Here is an 18,128-nt window from a genome sequence, read left to right as displayed (position 1 = left end):
GTGATGGCAAGGTGCTGGCAACAAAAAGGAACATTCTAAATCCCTCTCATTAGGTATAAGCATGGAACAATTTCTGAGTGCACTTGAAAATACACTTCTTGGTTTTTAGTCTAAGTATGATGTCTTTTGTATATTAAAATGGCACACAATTGCTGCTGGTGGGAAATGATTAAAAATGGTTAATTCAATTATTGCCAAATATATATTTTTTTATCTTTAAAATCAGATTTTCCTACCCTTTGAATTGTCTGGGCTAGGCAGATTATGTTTTCAAGGAATGCAAGCCAGCTATACACCCAATATACTGAATTAAAGATCTGAAAATTTTCCTTAAAATATTCATTAAAAACTTTTGTGTATGCCATCAATAAATCCATGTCAGTTCATTACAGAGGTGCTATATATCCTCTTGTAACTCTTGTAAAGGATTTATAGAGTTTAAAAGATTTATAAGCTTTACAAAGTTTATTCTTCTCAATGTATAATCTAAACCCTGAACACTGAGATATTGATAGATTTATAGTTATGTTATTTATTCATTAGTTAAAGGAAGTTATGTTAAGCCAAACTGAATTCCAGAGTAAGTTATACTTAAAAAAATAAACAAATGAGTTTTTTGCTTTTTATGGTTTTGGTTTGGTGGGAGGTTTTTGTTTGGTTGGTTGTTTGTTTTTTATGCATGGTACATTGCTTTACAGGACAACACAAAGTAATACAATAAAAAAACTCCTTTTATTTTATTGTCCTAGGGGTTCATATTTGATTTTTATTTTGGTTTAGTTTTTTGAATTAGATTTTAAGTTCATTGCCAAGATGACATTTGTTTGTCATCTCAATTCATTAAGAAAGCAAAAATGGACCACAAAAAGCAGAGCTGCAGTATTTTATAAATGTGTTGTGATAGGCATGGACATCACACCCACTGATTTCTTTGAATGTTAGATCTGTTTCAGGTTTATCTTAAACTAGATCAAAGAAGCACGTAAGTTTCTGGTTCAAAATGAAATTCAGAGAAGGAAGCTCCTTCTCTGATGTGTTAAGCCAAAGTCCTTCGAAGGCAGGTAAAACTGTGAAAAAGATTGTGTCAAAAATGCAGAAGACTTGCTTCTAGAATGAGTTCCCTTCTGCAAGAAGCTGAAGTGCTGAATGAAATTTGCATTGCCATGGCTAAATTAGATTGCTAAGGAGGTGTTTAATAAATTCTTTCTTTACCTCTTGGAAGTGGTTGTTTATTATTCGGAAATAGTTGAGAATTTTGAAAGTGATGTCACTAAAGTTTTTAACGTGTAATGTAAGAATAGGATGAGACCTCCAGCTCCTGACTGCCTGTAATTGTGGTTGCAGTATGAACATTGCAAGTGAAATTTCTGACATTGTTTCTAATATAAAATGCAACAGGTTTCTGTCATATTTGGGTCAGCTGACATGATTTTTCCACCTCTGGAGAGAGAAAGAAAACTAGAACCTGTACCTGCATAACTTGTAAAATATTAGGAGTTCACTGTGTCTCTTACAGTAGAGCTGGTGATACTGGTCCATGCACAAACAATTGGTAGCTGACAAGCTCTAGGTAAAATTAATTAAAATGGACAGAGTTTAATTATTTAGTTAGAGATGTGTTTGCTGCGTTTTGTACTAAGTTGCACTCATGTATGTTTGTGTTACAGGGTGCACAGTGTGTAGAGTGTGACCAAGCAAAGAAACCTGCTAGAATAGTTTTGATGGAGTGGACTGAATTGCCCAGAGAAGAGGATCCAGACTATTATATTCTGACATACCAGCAAGCAGATGCTTTCAGTCAAAAAGTATATTTTATCAATCTGAGCAATAAGTTATTCCATGTTATTTAAGCTGTAGGTAGCAGTAATTATTAGCACCATGTGTTTGTTTGAGTTGTTGTTTCTAAAAACAAAAACAAAAACAAAAAAAGAAAAATAGCAAATAAAGAGAAAATTCAGAAAAAATGTATTGGATTTTTAAATTCATGTCATTTATTTGCACTCTTACAGAGTCCTACTGAAGCCAGTGGGACTCAAAAGACCCTTGAGTATCCTGTTGAATAAGGATGGATGGTCATATGCTCAAAGTTAAGAATTTGCAAGTTCTTCAAAGTACTGTGGTTTGAAGGAGGAGTTTAACTTCTGCAGGGGATGCACAGACACTACCCCTAGATCTCAGTGGGAAGGCATTGTTCTTATTTTGAGCACAGGATGTTCAGGAATTTAAAGAAAATATGGGGATTTTAATATGAAGATGTTTGTTATTAATGTGATTTCTAACAGGCTTTGTTTCAAATGCATTGGATATTTTACAGTGTAACTGCAGCCTCAAGTTTGATGTGAAGCTATACAAGCTCTCCTTCTAAAAGCTTCATAGATCACTAATAAACTGTATTTTTATTACTTTCACTATATTCAGAAATTCCTTTACCTTGCAGAATGTAAAAAACATTTCTAAACTTGAACAGAAACCTGTCAGTACTACAGTTCTGCTCGAGGAAAATAGGAAGTATGATATCACAATAGAATCCCTGAAAAATGGCCAAATATTGAGCGTAAAATCATTTAAAACACGTAAGTCAAGTAACACAAAAATATTTTGGTATCTTAATATTTAGTCTAATACTGAAGATCAAAAATTAGGAGTTCAGTTCCTGAGGTTACTCATGTATTTAGAAACTTTGCATTGATATATGTTTTCAACTATGAAGCATTGAAGGACTAATTTTATATAATGTGTTTGGTTAGTGCAACAATTCTAAAATATGAGACTGATGTACAAGTTTGTGAGAGTTTAAATATTAAGGGTTTTGCTATACTACATTAATTCTAGGAGAACAAATTTATAACAGAGGACCATGGAAAAAGTTACTTAAAGCCTGGCAATTTCATAATAACATAGGGTCATTGTCTTAAAGAAATTAAAAAAAAGTTTCAACTTTGCAACAGTCCCTCCTTAAATAGGGTTAATAAGTATCTTGAAGATCTTAGCATTGTGACTACCTGGGACAGAATTTCAGTATTAGAATGTATGAGTTCAGCCATTGAATTTATAAAAATATCATTTATAGCTGTAAATCCGTTCAGGACTGTAAGCCCCACTGGTTACCAGAATGAAGAGGCTTTCCAATCTTAACTTTACCAATTAAAATAGTTTGGCATTACCTTTGTACACATTGCAAGCTCATACTATTGCACAGCTTTGGAATACAGACTTGTATCTGAATTCAAACAACATAGCTGGGAAAAAAAACCTCAGTAAGTTGAAAGCATTGCAGGAGCCATCAACTGCTGAAAGATCATTCAGCAACCTACAGGAAGTGGTTATGCTGCTAATGTGTTACTGCACTTAGTGTCTATTACTTCACTGATATTCTATCTAAATATGTACTTTTGCTGTGAAAACACTCCTGGAAGTGTGCACTTTTATCTCTGCTTGCTTCAGACATAAGTTAACATACCATGTAAATAAAGGAAAATATGACTTTCTTAAATGATGCTACATTTCCTTCTCTATTGGGACTATCCCTCATTCCTTCTCAAAAGAAAAAAAGTAATAATACTGATGAAATAAAACTTTGAATTAATTATTTCTTTGTGGCAAACACAGTATTTTTTTTGTTGTCTACTAGGTGGAATTTCAGAAAATGACATCAAAATATTTGTGACAGCTACTACAGTGTCTTTTAATTGGAGTATGATGATCAAAGAATTTTCAGTTTCTCTTTTCCTGAATGGTACTTCTCAGATTATAAAAAGACCCAGTGGATTCTTTGTATGGAGAAATTTGACACCTGCCACCATTTATACATTTACGTTTGTATTTGAACAATTATATCCAGAATTTGTAAATGTGTCTCAAACACTGGATATTCAAGCTGAAACAGGTATATATTAGAGTTTCTTGTAGTCACAGTGAATGCAAGTTAGTACTGCATATTTTCTAGAGGGGTTAAGAGTAAATTGTAAAAATCCTGTATTCTGTTTTAGGTATTTTAGTAGATATGGACGCTATTTCTAGAAAGAGGAAATAAATTGAATGTTAATGACATAGGAAGGAAGGTTATTTCTAATCAATGCTTAGTAATTTAGGAGCAAGAATTCAAATTTACATGTGCAGATATTTTAACTATATTTTTGCAGTCTAATATAGAGTGAAGTTAATGTTGAACTTAAGCCTTGTAATTTTTGGAGTGTATGGATTGAATTTGCTATATAGTTTTAATGAAAAGACAAAGAAAATCCTGAGTTTAAAAAGAATTTGGGACACTTTCTGAAGCATTCAAAATTATGGGATTTGCTGAGTGGCAAACTTAGGTCTGCTGTTCTGTTAGAAATGTTATGATTCTGAGGATATTATGGCTTGGTTGTGTGTCCTCATTCCTTTAAATGTGCTACTCTTATAATGTAATACACAAAATACACAATAATACACAAAAAAAAGGATTATATAAAATCAAATTGAAGGAAATAATTATTTTCCTAAACTCAAGAAGATATTAAAAGCAAATTGTTAAATTTGTTTTTATAATTAAAAAAATTAAATCATAGAAACTAAACTTAAAAATTAATTTCTTTTCTAGAGTATGACAAAGATTAATGATCCTTTTTTTTTTCTTCACTGGGTTGCAGTTGTAGCTTTTAATTCAGTCAACCAGATTTTTTTAAAACACTCAGGACTTTAAAGGAGTTTGGTTTATAATCACTGAATGTTTTGAGGGTTGAAATGATGACTTAATTAAATGTTATTGTCCTAAAAATGTCTGTAATTATAAGAAATTATAATGAAATTATAAGAAATCAGCACCAGTGCCATGAGTAATGCAGCATATCTTTAAAATCCTGTCCTTGTTCACTTACAGGCACCTGTTCCCAAGGGTGGGTGGCATTCCAGAGCAGCTGCTACCGAATGGGTAAGGAGAGCAAGCCCTGGAAGGTGGCACAACAAACCTGTGAAACCTCTTCGCAAGGGGCACATCTTCTTGACATAGGGAGTGAAGAGGAACGTGGGTTTGTGTTGTCATATCTCCAGAAAACTAGCCGAATAATCATGTTATGGACAGGTCTTAATGACCTTAAGGTCAGTATATTTTATCATCTTTGTTATTACAGATTTGGAAGCAGATACAGATATGGATACAGATATGGAGAATTTTGAAATAGAGAAGCCAATCCTTTGGAATAAAAAATGCAAAGCAGTACATTGGTTATTTGTTCATATAGTTATTAGTAATTAGATGAAGAATCATTGTTTCTTCCCATTTGAAATATTGAAAATATTTAGAAGGTCATATTCTTCTAAGAAACCCCACAGTGTATACTCAACCTGTAATTTTGTGTGTTTTTTCCCACGGATATTATTTTGCCTGTGGGTGGTGCTGCATTACCAGATTTTAAATCTCAGTCTACACACTTGTTATTATTGCTATTGAAGTCTGGGATTGACTTTGTCAGCTTTGATGCAGGTCTGAAATGTTGAGTGTTGATATTAGTGAGATCTATCCAGTATAGTTGGAGCAAGGTGTTTCTTGTAAAGTATTTCCCATTCCTTGTATTTGGGATGTGAAAAATTCTTAATGCCACATCCGCCACTACAAAATCATTTGGTGAGGTGTGGTGTGTGTGGTTTGGGAAGAACTACTGACATAAATGAAAGTATTGGGAAAGCTCTTGGAAAGATGGAGGCACTGTGCCAGAAATGTGGGATCAGGCTCCTGTGATTTGATTTAGTGAAAACTTATTTTGTGCTGAGTATAGAAGGCTGGTAGAAAGCCAGTGGTTTTTGTTTGAAAAAATCTGCACCCTGAAATTTAATTTTAATATTGTTTTGGTAAAATTGTTTTACTGTGAAAATAGTAAAACCAAAGCAAACTTTGTGTTAGAGCAGGAGTGGTAAGTGTCACACCAAATGTCATAGAGATAGAGAAATTCCTTTTTGCAGACTCTGTTAAATAATGAGGCTACACAAACAAGTCAAAGTGGGATAGCATGTAGACTGGAGAAACACAAATCTTTCTAGGTTAGAGAAGCACTGTAACCATCCTGGTTAGTAAAACCAGTTAGGCTTTAACCTAACCTAACTAACTAACCAAAAAAAAGTTAGGAATGTATGCATTTTACATGTAATATTATTTTGTTAATACATGCACTTTACATGGAATATTATTGTGTTAATACAACTCCAAAGCCACTTCTCAAATTGCTGTAAGTTTTACACTTTAGTGATATTCCTTGTAACTAACTGGATATTTTAGAAATAAGGTCAGAAGCATTATAATTTTTGCAAGTTGGAAAGAGTACTGGAAGGTTGTGGTTTTTTAAGTTCTGGTTACACAGGAATGAGTCAATTGTCAGTTTGGAATTTGACTTTTAGCCAAGTGTTCAATCATTACATGCATTTTGATGTTTGTGGGAGTCAGTCAGTTAAATGAACTAGATGAGAACCATGTTTTAAGAATAGCAAGGCATAATAATAAAATGCTTGTTTTACAAGAACTCCTTTCCTAAATATTTGTACTTAATTAGTGTGTTCAAGAGCTGTCTGAATATGTTTCAATCTGAAATGTGATTGTTGTCATCTGTTATCATCTTATGAGAATTCCAGATACTTGCACCAAATTGCACTTACCTCAGGAGTTCAAATATCATGGGACATACAGTATGAGTTGCAGGGTTTCTTTAAAATCTGAGATTTGAATTGCAGATTCAATTATTTTTACTTTCTCATTTGTATTTGAAGCATTAGGAAGGTAAATCTCTGCTTTCAAAAAGAAATTTCAAATTTTCTATTTTTCTCCAAGAATCCCAGGACTTGGAATATTTGCTGAAAGGAAATTAAAAAGGAAGTAAGTTCTGAGGATGTTAAAGCTGGGGCTATAACCTACTCAGAAGATTTCGGCAGCCTTAGGAAAACTGCCGAGTACTGTGACACTGACAAAAATTAGCAGCACTGTGAGCAGCATTAGTTCTGTAGTATTTGTATTCTCACAGTTTGTCCTTCTTTAACCCTACTTTGATCTGTATCTGAATTCAAACCCTTTCTGATGAGGGTGATCATTCTGTGGAATGCAACAGAGACCCTGGAGGTGTAGGTTAGTGCATGAAAGAGTGGAGTGCTTTGGTGATACCCTCATGCCTGTCCTGACACTCAGTGCAGCTCCTCAGTTAGGAAGTGCAAAAGGTAGCCAAAGAGACTTCACTATGCATTTACTTGCAAGCCTTGCTGCAGAGGTTTGTCATTGTACTATCCCTTGGTTTCCTGTGCCTCTCCTTAACTCTAGTGTCTAGGAAGATCAGTACATTTAAAAGAAAAACAGATATGCATTGATCTGTGTAGCATTTTTGAAATGGCAGACTAAATGCACAAGTCCTCCTGAAAGACAAGTCCAAGTATTTTGTACCATTGGAAATATACTTTGCTCCCTTGGGAAGTAGAAAATATCACAATATTTTATTTTACTTTTTCAATACAACAAATAAATTGAAAAAATAGATTTATTCTCAACAAACATTGATTTATCATTTTCTCAGGGAAATGAAAAAAAAAAGGGGGTTTTCCTCCGTCTCCCCTCTTCTGAGCATCTTTAATAAAAGAATAAACAACAGAAGACTTAAAATGATGGTAGTACCTGAACTTTTCTCCATTGGAGTACTTAAAACGTTCACTTAGCCCGTATGACCACAGACTGGCTAGGTCTTAGGCTCTTTTACCTCTGGAGAGTGCCCCAATGCCATGCCTAAATGTTCTGGGTTTTCTGTGAATCCCCTGTAGACGTTAGAATATGTCAGTGTAGACTGAAGCCTGTGTCCCACTGGAGGGCTCTGCCCTGCAATGCTGTCAGCAGATTCTGCAAGAATCTTTCCTCCCAAATATCATCTTGCCCCACCCTAGTGTTTGTAGAGCTCTGCTGGAAAACCAGAAAATACCTCAAAGGTTACAAACCTGGAGTGATGTGTGAGTGAGTGTCCTAACAGCTGAGAAACCAGCAAACAGAAGGGTGAAAGGGAGTATTTCCTAATCTGATTGTGAATATAGCCATGGTTTTTTCAGCTAAATATTTTTGTTTTAAGACTCAATTTATGAGTTTTTTTGACTGAGTGATTTTTTTAACTGAATGCACTCTTTAGAAAATTATCCATGCAATATGATTAAGTTATTTGATTAATGATTTTTAAAGCCTTGTTTGTAATGATGAAACATACTCATGTGGCTTATATTATGCTATGTTATATTATTATCTTGTAATATTTTGTAGTAGAAGGGTTGAAATTTTAGATTGAAACCTTTATTAAAAATAGACCTATATAATTAACTTGTATAAATGAAGTACATACATTTTGGATATTTAGGAATACACTTGCAATGAGAGAAACCTTAATAATTTATAAATATAATCTAAAAAAACTGAATTTTAATTCCATTTTTTTCAATCTAGGAAGAAGGTCAGCTCTTGTGGACAGATGGATCTCCTTATCTTCTAAAAGACAGTATCTCATCTCTGTCAATGATACCAGAAAATCAAACTGACTGCTATGCCCTTCAGAGAGATCCCACTGGCCCAGATTATTTCTTCACAGGATTTTTCTGCTATGTACAGCTGCCATATATTTGTGAATATGAATGTAACTATATTTTTTCAATATTTTGCATTTATTTTTAAAATCCTTGCACTGATTAAATTTATATTCAAAGATACAAATATAAAAATAAAAGTTTTAATAATTTTATTCATTTTTTGTGTTCTTTTTCAGTACCTCTGGTACCAGAGAACTTCATGTTTGATGTGCATGATGTCAAGACAACTGAGGCTGTATTTGTGTGGAGCAGTGTGGAAACGTGGCTGAAGTCAGGCTTTGCACTTATACTTAAGTACTATTTTGATCAGTGGAAACCACACATTCTGAACTTGCCTGTGAATACAACTAAAACAAAAATTGGGCAGCTGTCTCCAGGCCTTCACTATAGTTTCTTATTAGCAGCAAGAAACCCAGAAGGAGCACAGACTAGCTTAAGTCCAATTCTGAAGGTAGAAACAAGTAAGTTATGAAAATAAATTGCAGTAATAACCAGATAATCATATATTTTTTATATTTTCCCTTTAATTGCACTGTTTTTGCATTCTCTGTTTATCAATATTCACTGTCAAGGGTGCTTTGTTAGATTTTCTCAAATAGTATTTAGCCTGTATGTAAGTATGTATTGTTAGGTTTTCAGGCTCTATTTAAAACAAACAAACAAACAGACACGGGAAAACACCCCACAGTTATCAGTGAAAGGCATGAGAAACTATTGTAATATTTCTGTTCCTAATCTTACTCAACAGGGCCCTTGCACTCCCAGAAGTTAGAGGCCACGTATGTTTCATCTGCAGAAATACATTTAAAATGGAAGCCTCTACAGCATTCTTACAATGCTTCTTTTCATTACTACCTGGTCAACATATTGGATACTGAAACCAACACCTGGGAACAGTTACCAGTTGAAAAAAGCAAGACTTCAGTAGTCATAGGAAATATAAAACCTTATCATCAATACCAGTTATATTTACAGAATGTAGCAGAGAAAGGCACTGTAAGCTGCCATGAGAAGCCTATATTAATCACAACAGGTGATGTATCCATTTTCTAGTTGTTTTGTTTAACAAGACAGAGTTTAAATTGAAAATACAAGGCATAGAGGTATTTTTAAAGCCATGTCAGATTGTGATTGTTGGGATACTCTTCAAAACCTTCCAAAATTCTGAAATCACCAATCCCTTTATTTATTTATTTATTTATTTACTTACTTACTTACTTACTTATTTACTTATTTATCTACTTACAGCACATTAGTATGAAATAAAGAAGTGATATCCTGAGAGAGAAATTCTGATTTAGTTTATACCTCTAATTTTAGCAAAGTTAAAACATTATCATGATTTCTCAAACTTCTTAGGGCAGACTGTGTCATCTTTTTACTCCTTTATACCTTTTTATCCAATGGAATGGAATATGCTTTCAAAATGAGTCCTTATTTGTTATGAGAAAATAGAAAATAGAATCTACCTGTAACAGGTAGTTGCCACACAAATTATTCTAAGAAATAATCAAATGAATCATTAGGTGTTAAATTGTGACATTTTAGAAGAAAAAACAAACCGAGAGTCATTATTGGAAAGTGATTGTAAAGTGATAGTAAGTTTGATGTATGGTTTTATACTGACATCTCTTTCTTTGATCAAGCTGTCAGTCCACCTACGGCTGTTTACATTCACCCTGAGGATGTAGAAGAAGAGAGTGTAATACTTCACTGGAAGCTGCCTCAAGAGTGTCAGGAGTCCTACATTCAAGTGAAACCTAATTCAGGCATCGGTGAAATCAAAAAGTTTTTATTAAGTAATAAAGAAGAATTAAAGGTTGATGACCTAACTCCTGGAATGGCTTATGAAATAGCAGTGGCAAGTGTGAAAAATGGAACTATGAGCGAACTGAAGACCATTCAATGCACTTTAAGTAAGATATTATTTATGGAAATACAGACAATAATACACACTTCAGTCTCACTATTGTTGCTATCACCTCCTTAATTTGGTGGATCAAGTCAATTTGCTAAATAACCAAAGATCAAAACTTAAATATGAAATGTAGAGATCCAATCTTGATTGTTAACAGTAAATTTAAGAATTTTTACAAAGACAGTGCGGCCTTGGAAAACGTATTGGAACTAGTGGTAACTGTGATGGGAAGAGCAGCTGGAAATCCTGTTCCCGCTGGCAGAGGAAGCTGGATGAATCGTTGATTTGCATTGAAATAGGAAAATATTGGAATGATTGAAACAAATGATTGATTTTTGGAGATACACTAGTTGTTCTGAGAACTGTGAGAAAGAATTGCCCCACCATTAGTGAGAGGCTGCTAGGAAAGAATTAGAAGTAATAATAGCTAAAAATAAAAGCTTTGCATTGTTTGTCAAAGCATCTTTCCCATCCATAGGGAAGGGTTTATGGAAGGGTTTACCAAAATGTTGAAATGTTTTTGGTGCAGTATAAATTTTTTGCGTATGTGGAAGGAGTGGGCAGGATTGACTTATATATGTGGTATATAAAGGCTGAAGCTGTCAGCTTATAGATTTATGAAATGCTGCATTGTCATTTCTTTCTAAATGATTTCAGTATTTTGGAGAGTAAGAGTCTCAAGTCTTTTCCAGATTTTTTTACATAGGATTAGATTTAATACCTCATTCACGACACAGATGACAAAATTCTAGATGGGATATTTCACAGCTGTCAGAGCCAACTGTAAGGAAAGCAAACTAAACACATCAATGTTGTATTCATCAAGTGCACCTCACTCTCCATGGCTATCTCCCTGGCCACATCTACATTTCTGTATAGTTTTCCAGTTATCTTGCTTAACTTCTAGGTGCAGTTGTGGTTGAGAAGGAAATTCCGGTAAAAAACAGTTAAAAGTTCAGGTTTATTGTTTCTGAACAATGACATGCTATGATAGCTGCTAATTTGCACTCAGCAGGAGTATTTCTCAGGGCAATTGCATCAGATGCATTATGTGGTTTTCACTTAACTTATTTTCAACTGATTTAACGTGGCATTTTTTTTTCTTCTAGAGCCCAAGCCTGTTCAAATTGTAGTTCCTTATGTGCTCTACAGCAATGCTGTGGTGCTGTTTGTTCGCATGCCTGATATCGGAATATTTGATGGCATTTATGTTACAAGTAGAGAAGGACCTAATGCAACTTTCATTTTAAAAAGTGATGGTAAAATAACAATTGGAAACCTCACTGCAGGAAGAGAATATGATTTCTGTGTCTTCACAAAAAGTGGAAAAATGTTGAGTTCCTTTTACTGTATAAATGGTGTAAAAACATGTGAGTATGTGAAGTTCTGATAAAACTGATAAACAATATAAAATCATGATTTTTTAAACTTTCAAACTTTATTTTTATTTCAGTGGAATAGAAAAGACATGCTATTCAAAAGTTATCTTGATATATTTATATAAGCAATTGGCAGTTGTACTAACACTAGCTGTTTTTTAAACAAGACTATAAAAATCCATTATAATTTCTAAATTGGCTAAATTGTGTTTTTTTATATTGTGTATAAAATGTCTAGCAAGCATTTCAGGAATCTAGGCTGTATTAATTTATTGTCCTTGTGGGAGACAAGACACATTTTGACCACTTATTTTAAACAAATAAATGAGTATCAATGGAGTTACTTCTGTGCCTTGAAATGATGAAGTTTATTCCTCCTGGTGCATCTTTATACAAATAATAAAAGTGTTCAGTCCTCCAAGGTAATAAATTCATTCACAAAGTCATTAAAAGAATTGTAGTGGACAGGACAATTTCTAGCAAGGCTTTTAAAAACAGAATTTTAATAGAAAATTAAGAAATGTTTAGAAATGCCTGCTAAAATTGTGTGGTTTTGCTTTCCTATTTTTTATTGTATTTATACTTCCATAAGTTTTTCCATTCCTATTTTATCTTTTTCCTTTGAAATTCCTTTTCTGTTCTGTTTCTTTCAGAATAGAAATATTATAGAAGGAAAAGTTGAGATAGGATCTAAAGAAGTAAGGAAGAAAGAAGAGGAGAATAAGGGCAAGACAGAAAAAATCATTCCCAAATAAAGAAAGCCTTGAAAGCTGATATTTCTTAAAATACAGTTTTAATAAAAACTTTGGGTTTAATCAATCTTTTGACAGCATTTCCTTAATTTAGTAGGAAGCTGCCTTACAAAACGTAGTCTTGTTCTGTCTCTTCTGAGGCCTCAAAAATTTGGAAGAAATAAAAATCCTGACATCTCACATGTATACAGTTTTCCTTAGAAAAAATGTAAATTTTGGTATATTCCAGACAAAAATGACTGTGATGGGGATGAAAGAGATGTAGAGAAGAGTGGGAATTCTCCTGTAATGTGATCTGAATTGTACCTAACAAGACTATACTAGGAAGGATAAAGTGTATTTGTCTAGCCTGATCTATTCTGTTTTGCTGAGCCTTTTGACAAAAGTTAGGTGCATTCTGACCGCAGTGGTGGTGCTATTGGAGGGATTAACTTCGCCCTAGAGAACTTTCCCACCTAGGAGTGCCAGCTCTGTCCTCAGGGAGTGCCGAGGCCGTTTCTACAGGTTAATAGATCTTAAAGGTCCAAGAACATTTTAAAGTCTTAAAGTTGTTTATTACATGCAAGCATATATCTGAAGGTGTGAGAGTCCTAAATGAGCGGTTATGAGCATAAAGTTTTCAGAAATAAAATACCAGAATAAACAGTAGTCTTAACATGGAATTTAACATAACATTCCAGCCTTAGGATAAAACACCCTCCAACTCCTGACCCCAAGCAGGGTTCCTGGCTGTGGGATCACAGTGGCAGGAAGGGGTCCCAGGGTCCCGAATCCCATGCAGAGTTCCTGGCCACAGGGATCGCAGGGACAAGAAGGGGTCCCAGGGTCCTGAATCCCATGCAGAGTTCCTGGCCGCAGGGATCGCAGGGACAGGAAGGGGGTCCTGGGGTCCCAAACCCTCGCAGAGTCCCCGCAGCCCTGAACAGAGTTCCAGGCAAATGCCACAAGGGGGAAAGGGAAGGGACGGGACCCCAGGGCCCAGATCCCGGGCAATAAAGACTACAATAGGTGGTACCTTTAGAATCCCATTTGACTCCCTGGCAGGGCTCCTTCCCCAGGCTGCAGAAGGTGGAGGTTGGATTGATAGATCGGGTTGATCAATCGATCCCTTCACTTCCAACCCAGAGGCTTTTTATCCATAAGTTACAAATGTATATTCACATCTTTATCTGCACACTACCCAACCTAGGTGCAATTCTCTAAGTTCGTAAAACTACAAAAACCTACAAAAAGCAGTATCAAAACCCTACACATATAGCATATCTGTTAGTGCAAAAACTCTATCTTGCTAACGTAAAAATTCTTGTTGTGCATAAAAACTCTATCTTAGCATATATGAGAAATTTTAACTTCTTTGTGCAAAATTAATACCAAAAATTATAAACAGTACTCTACTCTATTTTTGTTATGTCTAAACTCTATCACTAGGCCTGAAGCTCTGAACTTCTACACTAACAATTAGGCACTTACGGTAAGCTTAAAGCTGAAGCTTAAATCTCTACTTTATGTGTGTGTAGCTTTGTATATTTTAATTTTTCTAAAGGTTTTAATTCAATCCCTGCACTTCTCACTCTCTGTGGAGGATCCATGGAGCCATCAACTCCAACAGGGAGAAATGTAATTTCAACCTTATGTAATCTAAACCTCATGTAATTTTAAGATAAAAACGTGAGCAATTTTTCTTAAGTAGTGGCATTTCTATATCTTTTTTCTTTCTCTAATTTTTTTCCTTTTCTATTCTGGAATTGCTGTGTGTCTGCATGCCTGAGATCAGATTTTGCCCTCTGTTAGTTTGTTACTGATTATCTTCACTTTTATATGTCCCCAGTAGATATGAAAAGTGTTAGATTGAACGATGCCTGGGATTGAGCAGAGAGGTGTTTTCTGTTCATCTGTAGGTCTGGCAGCTCCCCTGAATGTACGAGAGGGTGACGTCACTGACACTTCAATACAGCTCTCTTGGGACCGTGCTGGTGGAGACTTCGAGCAGTACGAGGTGACCTGCACTAACTGTGAAAGTGCTTTCAAGGTATGCTGTGTAGAGCACCACCTGCAGTGGGTATACACTGCAGCTATGTGTCAGTCCTCTGTGAAGTAGTCAGAAATGAAAAGCTTTATTTTCCATTAAAATAGTTGAATGTGTGATTTATATATGATGAACAAATTCTGTAAGTAGTTCTGTGAAAGCTGTATTTGGTTTTCTAGGTCCAGAAGGTCAAGCAAGAAACAGCAATGTTTTCCAACCTTAGTCCTGGTAAGATGTACAGTTTTGCAATTAGGACAGAGAAGGAAGGTTTCAGAGACAGTATTTTTGTGACAAAAGAAATAGAGACCGGTAAGACCACAATGTTGTCAAATTCAGTGTTTGTTTTACTCCATCCATATCCCTTGCTTTCTTCTTAAATTTTATGTTTGTCTCAAAGAGAGAAGAATAATTCAGCCATCTTTGTAACTTTCTTCTTATTTTCCACTACAAGTGATCATTAAGAATCTCAATATAACTCCTGTGTACAATGAGATACCGATGTTAACTTCATGTTGATTCTACAGCTCTACAGTCCAGAAACTGATACTTCCTACAACTATTGGAAAAAACATTTCTTTTTCTTATACTTCTCTTTAATGCTTTAATTTTGCTCTTCATCTATGACTTTGAACACACTTAAATGACGAGGAACTAAATTAGTTTTATTGTGTTTTCTCATTGGCCTCCCCTTACATCAGAAGTAAATATGGGCTTTACCACATTTAGTTTTACTTTGGGTTAGGACATTGGATTCTCAGTAGTGTAGTTCTCCTCTATTCTAGTACTTCTAGCTGGTTGACATGGCCTCCTCTAAGGCATGTTATAGTTTCCTCTAAAAGGTCACTAATGTGAAAAAATCAAGCATGGTAGATGTAACTGGAAAGGTTCAGCATACGTGATCAAAGATATGTAATGTTTTGCATTTAAGGAAATACTGAGTTAAAACTGATACAGGAACAAAGTAAAATCATTTTGGAGAGAACAAATAATGGAGAGGCAATTACAGAGCAAGTAAACCATGATTCTCTACCACTTCCTTTTTAAGAACTAAGGATTTGAAATTAAAAAACAGAAAGTAGAAAAGAAGCAAAAGCAGATGGTTGATTATTAAATTTTTAGATAAATTGCAGAACTTCTTGCCACAAGGTATTTTGTCTGATGATTGTGATCATAGGTTCAAGTGAAGACCAAAGACATCCATAAAAAAAAAAAATCTGCTGAGATTTACTACATAGAAATAGAAATCACCTTTGGTTCATGAAATCCTTAGGCTGCAAACTGCAGTCTGGGGGACTACTGAAAGGAAATATCATGTTAAGCAATTCTTGCTTTTTCTGCAGATATATCCTTTTGGCCACTGTTGAATAAAAGATACTGTGCTAATTGGGACTTAGGTGTCTGCACAGTATGTTGCCTCTTATACTGACATTTCTTTTCCTGAAAAATTGTCCATTTTTTGGGAACTCCACATCAGAGATGTCAGAACTGAGCTAAGCAGCATTACAGAGCAACAAACATCTTGGATCTGGATTTTCTGGATAACAAAAGCCACTGTTCATGTTTCTGCAGTGGTAGTAGTCTGTATGTCCTTGAGATAAGGAAGAACATGATATCATTTGTGTGGAGTTTTTATTGCATTCTGATGTTGAGAGTCCTGTCATAAAGAAATGTGTTTAAAATGTATTTTTGAATCAATGCATTTTGTTCTATTGTCACACAGTGCCAAGTGCAGTCAAATATCTGAACAGTAGCAGAGACTCTGAATCAATAACTGTTACCTGGCCACCAGCCCAAAGCATGTTCGATGGATATGTTCTTTCAATAAACAGTAGGGTCTTCAATGAGAAGAAAATTTTACCTTCTGTTGTGAGGTATGATATTATGTTTTAAAAATAACTGATATGAACTCAAAGCAGCTGTTTCCCTGGATATTTAAAATAAGTAGCCTGTGCTGTTATTTATATGTTGTATGTATTTGATGGTTTAATTGATATTCATTACTATGCCCATGTATTTTAATAACTGCAGTTATTAATAATTACTAATAATTTTTAATCAAATTGCAATTCTCATATGATGTGTTTATACAAGAAAGAGCAAACAAAATACTGCATTGGGGTGAGCACCAGTAGAACCTATGTGCCACTCTGGATATTTATATCAATACTTAAAAAATTTCTAGTACTGGAACTTGCTGTGAACCATGGTCTAATGCACCCTATTTAAGATTTTATAGTACTAAAATATTTTTTGTCTCACAAGATATTAACGTGTATACATATCATGTGTAAATAATATCCATAAAACTATAAATAATTAACATATGAACATGCATGCTTTTTTGGAATCACAAAGGACATAATCTCTTCTTTTAATCTTTGCAGAATGCACAAATTTGAGCATCTTCTGCCAGGCACTGATTTCTCAATCAATATTGTGACAACCAATGGCTTAAAAAGAAGTCACCCTACTGTCCTCAGGATCAGCACCTGTAGGTTCAGTTTATTAATGACTTTTCATGGTTTCAGATAACTAAGGTTTTTATATTTTAAGATGTTTTCTAAGAAAAGCTATTCCTTATTAAATCCATGCATCTTAACAATGACTGAATGATTGCTTTAAAGTTTTTCTTTTAAATCTAAACATCTTTGAAAGCGGCTAAGTATATAAAAGTTTTTTAAACATTGTTTCCTCTGCATTAACTGGGATTTTGCTACTAACTGAATCAACAGCAGTGTTGGGATGATAAAAATTTTCCACAAAGAATGGCAAAGATTGACTTTATTTCTGATTCTGTTTTAATATTAGAGGTGATTTTAATTTATTTGAAATTCTTTTTAGGTATAAAATGAAATCTCTTTCTAGATGGAACTATAAAATAATGAATTAAAGCTATGTGTTCTGTAGATGTGAATTTCCTTAAAATAAATATAGATTATTTTAAATCCAGATTTTACATCCTCAGATCCTGATCCACCACCAGATTTACAAGCGTTTGGACAAGAAGAAAATACAGTCTATTTTTCTTGGAAACTACCACGAGGAGGATTTGATATGTTTCAGGTGAAATGGGAATGGGAAGAAACCAATACAATTTTATTTTTTGTAATTTCTCAATCAAATTATTATTCTGTATGTGCTGCAAATCCAGTAATAAATATTTATTTTTGTAACTCATGTAAATATTGGAAGGAATACTGCTATTGGAAAAGGTCAGCTAAATATATACCTTCCACTGCATAACAATTTAAAAAATTATCCGAACATTATACTTTTAAGAGTCTCAAAAACTGATTTTTCAGCTAATGTGAAATAAGAAAGATCACAGGTCAAAGGCTGAATGTAACTGCAATGTAATATTTTTTTCTTAGCTTTTCAAATTTCTAATGCAAATTAATTTAACTGAAGTGAAAAATAAAAAATACTTCCTCACAGAAGAATGTAAATGCTTTTGTTTAGAAAATTACAGAATAATTGTG

The 18,128-nt window shown here is 34.2% G+C and overlaps 1 protein-coding gene across 1 annotated transcript in view; it reads left to right on the top strand.

Annotated features, from left to right (window-relative positions):
- The first annotated feature begins 600 nt into the window (after positions 1–600).
- Positions 601–18,128, top strand: part of PTPRQ (protein tyrosine phosphatase receptor type Q) — a 131,427-nt gene continuing 113,899 nt past the window's right edge. Inside the window, exons 1-14 of the mRNA XM_063396413.1 lie at positions 601–1,805; positions 2,438–2,573; positions 3,632–3,886; positions 4,862–5,079; positions 8,435–8,621; positions 8,751–9,035; positions 9,323–9,607; positions 10,221–10,490; positions 11,602–11,862; positions 14,522–14,652; positions 14,829–14,958; positions 16,370–16,520; positions 17,034–17,140; positions 17,615–17,712. Coding sequence (XP_063252483.1) covers positions 1,653–1,805; positions 2,438–2,573; positions 3,632–3,886; positions 4,862–5,079; positions 8,435–8,621; positions 8,751–9,035; positions 9,323–9,607; positions 10,221–10,490; positions 11,602–11,862; positions 14,522–14,652; positions 14,829–14,958; positions 16,370–16,520; positions 17,034–17,140; positions 17,615–17,712 — 2,667 coding nt within the window. The 5' untranslated portion in view covers positions 601–1,652. The remainder of the gene's footprint in view (positions 1,806–2,437; positions 2,574–3,631; positions 3,887–4,861; positions 5,080–8,434; positions 8,622–8,750; positions 9,036–9,322; positions 9,608–10,220; positions 10,491–11,601; positions 11,863–14,521; positions 14,653–14,828; positions 14,959–16,369; positions 16,521–17,033; positions 17,141–17,614; positions 17,713–18,128) is intronic.

The sequence above is a fragment of the Prinia subflava genome, chromosome 4 (genome assembly GCF_021018805.1).
Source record: "Prinia subflava isolate CZ2003 ecotype Zambia chromosome 4, Cam_Psub_1.2, whole genome shotgun sequence".
Lineage (NCBI taxonomy): Eukaryota > Metazoa > Chordata > Aves > Passeriformes > Cisticolidae > Prinia > Prinia subflava.
Note: the sequence above shows the minus strand (reverse complement) of the source record. Positions and strands in the feature narration are given on the sequence as shown.